At 38.7% G+C, this 8,925-nt stretch overlaps 1 protein-coding gene across 7 annotated transcripts in view; it reads left to right on the forward strand.

Annotated features, from left to right (window-relative positions):
• KIAA1107 (KIAA1107 ortholog) overlaps positions 1-8,925 on the forward strand; it is a 94,265-nt gene that overhangs the window by 61,719 nt on the left and 23,621 nt on the right. For 6 of the 7 annotated variants that reach the window (XM_010860429.1, XM_010860430.1, XM_010860431.1 and 3 more), the window contains 2 exons: positions 998-1,086; positions 1,523-1,625. In XM_010860429.1, the coding sequence (XP_010858731.1) occupies positions 998-1,086; positions 1,523-1,625 (192 nt within the window). Of the gene's footprint in view, positions 1-997; positions 1,087-1,522; positions 1,626-8,925 lie in introns of those variants that run through there. The other variant, XM_010860436.1, reaches the window with a different exon arrangement.

Consider the following 8,925-nt stretch of genomic DNA (forward strand, 5'->3'; position numbering starts at 1 on the left):
CAGAGACCTTACTTTGCCAACAAAGGTCCGTCTAGTCAAAACTATGGTTTTTCCAGTAGTCATGTATGGATGTGAGAGTTGGAGTATAAAGAAAGCTGAGCACCAAAGAATTGATGCTTTTGAACTGTGGTGTTGGAGAAGACTCTTGAGAGTCCCCTGGACTGCAAGGAGATTCAACCAGTCCATCCTGAAGGAAATAAGTCCTGAATATTCATTGGAAGGACTGATGCTGAAGCTGAAGCTCTAATACTTTGGCCACCTGATGCAAAGAACTGACTCATTGGAAAAGACTCTTATGCTGGGAAGGATTGAAGGCTGAGGAGAAGGGTATGACAAAGAATGAGATGGTTGGATGCCATCGCCAACTCAATGGACTTGTGTTTGAGCAAGCTCCAGGAATTGGTGATGGACAGGGAAGCCCTACATGCTGCAGTCCATGGGGTCACAAAGAGTTGGACAAGACTGAGCAACTGAACTGAATTAAACTGACTGACTGAGGTTTAATACGAAGAACAGTGAGTTTTTCAATACTTGTGTCTACATTTTATTTATTTATTGTTTTAGTTCATTACTTCTGTATATGTACTTTTTAAAATATGTTCATATAATCATGATCTAATTAAATTCTGTCATTTTGCCTGAGGTCAGTGTAGGATCTCCCATTGCACATGTACTTACATTTCTACTTTAGGAAGCAGATTAGACCCTATGGTTGTGTTGCATTGTGATGTGCTAGGAATTATTATACTACATTTAGTCTAGAAAATATTTATGCTAAAAGAAATTAGAATAAAAACTGTTCATTCTGGCAGCTAAAAGAACTCAAATGCTATTAAAAAAAAGGTTATCAGTGATACTTAATTTTAAAAGAATAAATACTTTTGTATTACATATATTTATTCTGTAGTTTAGGTATATAAATCAGATCATTTTTATGAACCACTTTTAGCCTTATAAGTTGATAAAGAGTAAATGTAGTGTTTTCTGTCAATTTTAGCCTGTTTCCAGAAGGTTGGCATCTATATTAGAATGCCTGATTATTGCTCATTCAGTTGGAGTGGAAAGTCTTTTTGCTGACTGCATGAAGTAAGTGATCTGAAATAGTACTGATACTATTGATTTAGGGGTTTTGTTCTTCCATTCTCCTAAGTTTCTGGGAAATTTTAGACTTGGCCTATTTTCTTAAGCACAATGTAAATAGCTTAATGCTCTACTAGTTACAACAATTGAGAAGAAGTATTGACTTAGATATTACTCAAGATGCTTGGGATCGACTTTTTTAGCTGAACCATGGTTACTTACATTAAAATCCATGCACATAACCCAAAGTGCGTTTAAAATATGTGTTTACAGAAAAGGAAACATACTTAAGTCCATTACAGCACTCACAAAATTAACTGTTAGGGTTAGTTAAAACATACATATTTAAAATTTATATCATTGAAAACCAAAATGTTATTGAATATATTATAATGAAAAATATTTTCATTTCTTTAACTTGAGATTCTTTTATTTTCAATAGGTGGATTGTAAAGCACTTTGCAAGGTTTTGGTCTGAAAGAAGCTTTGCAAATGTACCTCCTGAGATTCAGAAAAGTTGTTTTAATATGTTGATTCATTCTTTAGTAAGTATAACCTGAATACTTTGTGTTTGTCATCAAAAAGTTTACTCAATTTTATATAAGTACTTTCTCAGTGTTTTAAATACACAAGTAAAATTGTGTTACAAAAACAAGATGAAAGAGCCAATTCCAGATAACCCAGAACCAATTCTCAGAACCTGTCTTTAAGACTGTTCCTCCATACCAAATGGAGAATTCAATCAGAGAAGCATAATCACTAGAAAGTATATATTTGTTGATGAACAAAAGGGGCAAGGGGCATTGTCTCCGTAATATGTACCTCCACTTACTAAGGTAGTTTAGGGGACAACACTGAAACAGCGGCACCATTCTCCAAGAGGTGGCAGATTAATTACATGCCTTTCATCATGGCAAAGGCAGTGTTTCTGGTAAAACTGCTGTCCATGGACTTACTGCCTTTTTCACCACCGTACTATTCTACACAGCATCATTTCTGACTAAAAAACTCACTTCACTGCAAATGAAGTGCAGCAGTGGGCCCGTGTTTACCAGTTTCACCTGTCCTAGCATCGCCCTGTCACCCTGAAGCAGCGGGCTTGAGAACATGGAGGAATGGCCTTTTGAAGACTTGGTTGCAGTGCAGCCAGGTGGCAGAGCCTTGTAGGACTGGTGCAGTGTCCTCCAGGAGGTTGTATATGCTCTAAATCAGTTTTTGATTTATTGTGCTGTTTCTTGACATAACTAGGATCCACAAGTCCAGAAGTCAAGGTGTGGAAGTGAAAGTGGCTTCACGTGTAATTATTCTTTGTGATCCACTACCAAAATTTTTGCTTCCCGTCTCTGAAACTTTAGGATCTGCTGGTCTAGAGGTCTTAGTTCCAAAGAGATAAATGCTTCTACCTGAGGACACACATGATACCATTGAAGTGGAAGTTGGGACTGCCTCCTTATGGCCACCGTGTAAATCAACAGATAGAGAAGAGGAATTCTTGTTAGATTGAGCCTATTAGGGAAGAATTGGGTTGATACTATATAATGTGGGTAAGGAAGAGTACATCTGGAATGCAGTACTCCCCTGTCTTGTGATTAAATCAGTTAAAAACCCCAATTTAAATAGCACTTCAGGAATAAAAGTTTGGGCCACCTTACCAGATAAAAGAGTTATAAATAGCATAGGTACTTGTTGAGGGCAAAGGAAACATGGAATGATTGTGGGAAAAGGTAATTATAAATACTCAGTATGACCACGTGACCAGGTTCAGAAATGAGCATTGTAGTAGTTGTGATATAAACATATTGATTCCCACCTGTTTTTTTTTTGGCTGTGCTGGGTCTTCATTGCTACATGTGGGCTTCCTCTAGTTGTGGTGAGTGGGGCTGCTGTTTAGTTGTGGTGCATGGGCTCCTTATTGCAATGGCTTCTCTTGTTGCACAGCACGGGCTCTAAGTTCTTGGGCTCAGTGGTTGCTGCTCATGGGCTCTAGAGCACAGGTGCAGTGGTTGTGACACACAGGCTTAATTGCTGGGAAGCATGTGCAATCTTCCCAGACCAGGGATTGAATTCGTGTCCCCTGCATTGGCAGGAGGATTTTTAACCACCAGGGAAATCCTCATTTCCCCTTTTTATATGAATGTTTTTGTATATATTAACCAAGTATTTTTGTTTTCTACCACTGTCTCATTCCCCTACCATTTAATATAAGACATGTTAATAATAGTTAATTTTATATATCTTAGTATCTCAGGATACCAAGGGGGAGTTTGGATCAGTTTGAAGAACGTGAACATCACCCAAAGGCAAAACAAGAGACTTCGTTTCCTATTTTAGGGAAAGCGTTAGCATATTTGTTGTATAGTTGTATTTGTCAGGCTTTAGCATGACTTTCTGTCTCCATTTAGGAGTTAACTATGATTTAAAGAAATTGTATGGGTGCCTAATTAACAAGGGATGGACTGTGGTGTCTCTGTAGTATGTCAGCTTGGTTAGGATAAACTGTGCTTCCCAGAATTTCCTTCTTTGCACTGCTTCACTTTGCTCCCTATCCTCTTTGCTTTCTCTTACCCCTGGGCCAGGGACATGTTTAGCTCTGTGATGAAGGGTCCTAGCATCTCCTGAAGGACACTCATTGCATCCAGGTTGGAGGCAGTGAGACCTGAAATGAGCCCATCCATGTGGGTTATAGCGTGTGCTCTTGGGTGTCAGCTTGTCCTTATCCCTCCATCATCCCTTCTCAACTGCTTTCCCTGTGGACTTCAAACTACATCATCATATACAAAGATTGCTCAGCCAGCTCCCATAATAGCATACGGTCAAATCCCTTTAATAATACTTTATATATATATGTATGTGTGTGTATATATATACCAGAGAAGGCAATGGCACCCCACTCCAGTACTCTTGCCTGGAAAATCCCATGGACGGAGGAGCCTGGTGGGCTATACAGTCCATGGGGTCGCTAAGAGTCAGACACGACTGAGCGACTTCACTTTCACTTTTCACTTTCATGCATTGGAGAAGGAAAAGGCAACCCACTCCAGTGTTCTTGCCTGGAGAATCCCAGGGACGGGGGAGCCTGGTGGGCTGCCGTCCATGGGGTCTCACAGAGTCAGATACAACTGAAGCGACTTAGCAGCAGCAGCATATACATATACACACCTCTTAGTGGTTCTGTTTCTGTGTTGAACCATGAACAGTATGTCATACTGGGTTATATAGAAGATGATATCTAAATCTATCTAAAGAAATAAGTTCAGGCCATCAGCTGATGAGATACCACTGTAAAAAGTAAATCTAAATCTGTTTTATGAAGGACTTTATAGTTTTGTTACTTAATGTTTTGCATCATTTGGTATAATTGTTCTGCAGTTTGTGGGTCTTCTGCTCAGCAGCTCTATGGTGGGGTTAATGGCAACCTCCTCCAAGAGTGCTTTTGCCATATGCTCTATGATCCAGGTCTGCTGCACCCAGAGCCCCTGCCCCTGAGGCAAGCCACTACTGACCCATATTGCCACAGAAGACATTCAGACACTCAAAGGCAGGTCTGGCTCAGTCTCTGTGGGGTCTCTGGGTCCTGGTACACAAAAGGTTTTGTTTGAGCCCTCCTAGTATCTCTGGTGCGTATGGGGTTTGATTCTAAACGTGATTTCACCCCTCCTACCATCTTGCTGGAGCTTCTACTTTGCCCTTGGACGTGCTGTATCTTCTTTTGGTGGGATCCAACATTCTCCTGTCGATGATTGTTCAGCAGCTCGGTGTAATTTTGGAGCTCTCACAGAAGATGAGCGCATGTCCTCCTACTCTGCCATGTTGTTTTTAAAAAAACAAGAACTATTTTTGAGCTATTTCAAATCCTAAAAGATGATGCTGTGAAAGTGCTGCACTCAGTATGCCAGCAAATTTGGAAAACTCAGCAGTGGCCACAGAACTGGAAAAGGTCAGTTTTCATTCCAATCCCAAAGAAAGGCAATGCCAAAGAATGTTCAAACTACTGCACAGTTGCATTCATCTCACACGCTAGTAAAGTAATGCTCAAAATTCTGCAAGCCAGGCTTCACCAGTCCATGAACTATGAATTTCCAGATGTTCAAGCTGGATTTAGAAAAGACAGAGGAACCAGAGATCAAATTGCCAACATCCTTTGGATCATTGAAAAAGCAAGAGAGTTCCAGAAAAACATCTACTTCTGCTTTATTGGCTATGCCAAAGCTTTTGACTGTGTGGGTCACAACAAACTGGAAAATTCTTCAAGAGGTGAGAATACCAGACCACCTGACCTGCTTCCTGAGAAATCTGTGTGCAGGTCAAAAAGCAACTGGACACAAAAGCACAGACTGGTTCCAAATGGGGAAGGGAGTATGTCAAGGCTATATATTGTCACCCTGCTTATTTAACTTCTATGCAGAGTTAAAATGCAAAATGCTGGGCTGGAAATAAAACACAAGCTGGAATCAAGATTGCCGGGAGAAATATCAATAACCTCAGATATGCAGATGACACCACCCTTATGGCAGAAAATGAAGAAGAACTAAAGAGCCTCTTGATGAAAGTGAAAGAGGAGACTGAAAAATCTGGCTTACAGCTCAGCATTCATAAACCTAAGATCATGGCATCTGGTCCCATCACTTCATGGCAAATAGACGGTGAAACAATGGAAACAGTGACAGACTTTATTTTGGGGCTCCAAAATCACTGCAGATGGTGACTGCAGCCATGAAATTAAAAGACACTTGCTCCTTGGAAGAAAAGCTATGACCTAGCTAGACAGAATATTAAAAAGCAGAGACATTACTTTGCCAACAAAGGTCCATCTAGTCAAAGCTATGGTTTTTCCAGTAGTCATGTATGGATGTGAGAGTTGGACTATAAAGAAAGCTGAGCACCAGAGAATTGATGCTTTTGAACTGTGGTGTTGGAGAAGACTCTTGAGAGTCCCTTGGACAGCAAGGACATCCAACCAGCCCACCCTAAAGGAAATCAGTCCTGCATATTCATTGGAAGGACTGATGCTGAAGCTGAAGCTCCAATACTTGGCCACCTGATGCAAAGAACTGACTCACTTGAAAAGGCTCTGATGATGGGAAGATTGAAGACAGGAGAACGGGACGATAGAGGATGAGATGGTTGGATGGCATCACCAACTCGATGGACATGAGTTTGACTTGAGCAAGCTCTAGGAGTTGGCGATGGACAGGGAAGCCTGTCATGCTGCAGTCCATGGGGCTGCAAAGAGTGTGACACAACTGAGCGACTGAATTGAACTGACTGATTTTGTATTAGTTTCTTTAGTCATTGAATAGTTAATCTCTATTCATGAAGGCAAATAAATGGCCCAGTTGTAATTCAGTTCAATAGAAGTAAAAATGTCATTTATTACTATTGCAACTATTATTATTATTTAGTGGATTTTTAAAGGACCTCTGTGGTTCAAAGTATACTTTTTATTTTTTGATATCATGTATAACATAGGTACTATTACCTCCATTTTGTATATGAAAAAACGAATCAGAAAGGTTAATGCTTTATTCACATTCACAGTGTTGGTAAATGACAAAGCCAGGTATTAAAACCAATTGCTGCCATTCTAAAGGTAATATAATAGATGTTCAACATGGGCAAAGAAGCTTTTTTTGGAAGTGTGGGCCCTGACTTCAAGGAACTCACAAATCTCTGGAAGAATAGGCACTTAAATAATGATGCAAAGTACAAGTTAGACTATGATGAATATGAACATTAAGTTCCATGTGAGTCTTATTTACCTTTGTAGCGCCAGCCTTAGGGTAATGCCTAGAACATTGTAGGTACTTGGTATATATTGATAGGTAAATAAATGAATAAGTATAGTTTATAATTCAGGTATATACATGGAATTACAGAAGTAAAAAACAATTGATTCTGATTAGAAGGATAGAAGTAACATGAGATGAACCGGAAGATAGAAGACAGTTTCAAAATTAAACAGTATGTTAGGGCATTCCTGACAGAATTTTAAAATGTGACCATGGCCCTGGAGACCAAGCAGTGCCAATATTGTGTTGTAACTAAAATAATGAGAGAAGATGAGTCTGGGGAGAGGCTAAGGCCAGATTGGGAGGGATCTTAACTGACTGTCTCAATAAGTTTTTTTTTTTAAACAAGTGTTAAGTATATTTGAAGAATAAGCTCTTCATACTGTGCCTCTCCCTCTCCTACAATATTTTATTTTGGTTTTATAGCTCTAATCAGTTTCTTGTAAGCTTTGTAAATCCTTGATTTTTCCTTTTAAGACATATAAAAATGACCATCAGAACAACCAAACATTCCATATGATTAAAAGCCTTTTGACATCACGGTGATTACAATGAAAATGTAAACTTTTGTCTTTCTTTGTGGATATTCAAACCTTAATGTAATCTTCATATTTTATTATATAAATAAAATATATTTGCTTTTTTTTTAATAAAATAGAATATTTTTAATTTTTTCAAATTAAAATTTAAAATATGTTATCCAAAAAAATGAAAGGTTAAGCGGTTTTCTTTTCTTTGGCTCTAATACAGTTCAATGGCAGGGACATTACTCCATCAGTAATGTGCCAAACACTGTCCTATACCAGTGGAGGTAAGAATGTGCTGCATTGGACTATTTACGGAGAATTTTTTTTTAATTTTAATATGAGGGACTTCTTGGTCACTATGTTGCAGTTCGGTAAGAAACGGCTGCTCCCTCGTACCAAGTACAAACTATTGCTTTGGGGAAGAAGAGACAGCAGGGTAGAGAAGTGAGTAGAAGGAGAAAGGTGTGTGTTAGGGCTTCTGACTACTTGAGCTATTTCAAAGCATGATTAAATTTTCTGTTTCAAATGTTTTGTTTAAGCCTTTTTTTAAAAAAGCAAATTATGAATCATTCTTAAATATAGAAAAATTGAAACAAAAATAGTTACTGGGGTAAAACTGAAGGGGTGTATGTGTGTGTGTGTGTGTGTGTATATACCTATATAAAATGCTGTTAGTCCTAAGACCAAAAGATAACTGAAGGCTATTTAATTGACACAGTATCAAAAGAATTAAATAGTATGAGTCAGTGTTTATTCAGTATATGATGTTAGGACAACAACCAGGAATTTTGCTGCAAAAAAGCTGGATCTATATGTCACATCCTGGTATGCCGGTATACATTCCAAATGGATCAAAGATTTGAAAGTAAAGAAAATGAGGCCATTAAAATACTACAGTAAGCCCTGGAAGAATTAGTTTATAACCTCATCAGGGCAGTGAGGATACAAAATTTAGAAGCTGTAAAATAATTTAGTTCCATAAAAATGCAAAATTTCTATATATTAAAAATTATCATCAGTTCAGTTCAGTTCATTTCAGTCGCTCAGTCATGTCCGACTCTTTGCAACCCCATGGACTGCAGCTCACCAGGCCTCCCTGTCCATCACTAACCCCCTGAGTTTACTCAAACTCATGTCCATTGAGTTGGTGATGCCATCCAACCATCTCATCCTCTACAAAATCAAAAGGCAAAAGACCGTTTATATCATACTCTTACTCTAATTTTTCTTTTACAGAGAGTTCCTACCAGTTGATTTTTTAAAAATAGCTAAATGTAGGATAAGATTAGGTAGTTCACAAAGCAAATACATTGCCTCTTATTTGATGAACAGTCCTCAACTTCATTTAAGAGAAATGGACATTAAAATTACAGTGTCTCGACTTCCCTGGTGGTCCAATGGCTATGACTCCATGCTCCCAATGCAGGGCACCCAGGTTCAATCACTGGTCAGGGAACTAGATCCCACATGCTGCAGCTAAGACCCAGTGCAACCAAATAAATACATTTTTAAAAAAATTACAGTGTCAG

The sequence above is a fragment of the Bison bison genome, unplaced genomic scaffold (assembly GCF_000754665.1).
Source record: "Bison bison bison isolate TAMUID 2011002044 unplaced genomic scaffold, Bison_UMD1.0 scf7180017864466, whole genome shotgun sequence".
Taxonomy (NCBI): domain Eukaryota; kingdom Metazoa; phylum Chordata; class Mammalia; order Artiodactyla; family Bovidae; genus Bison; species Bison bison.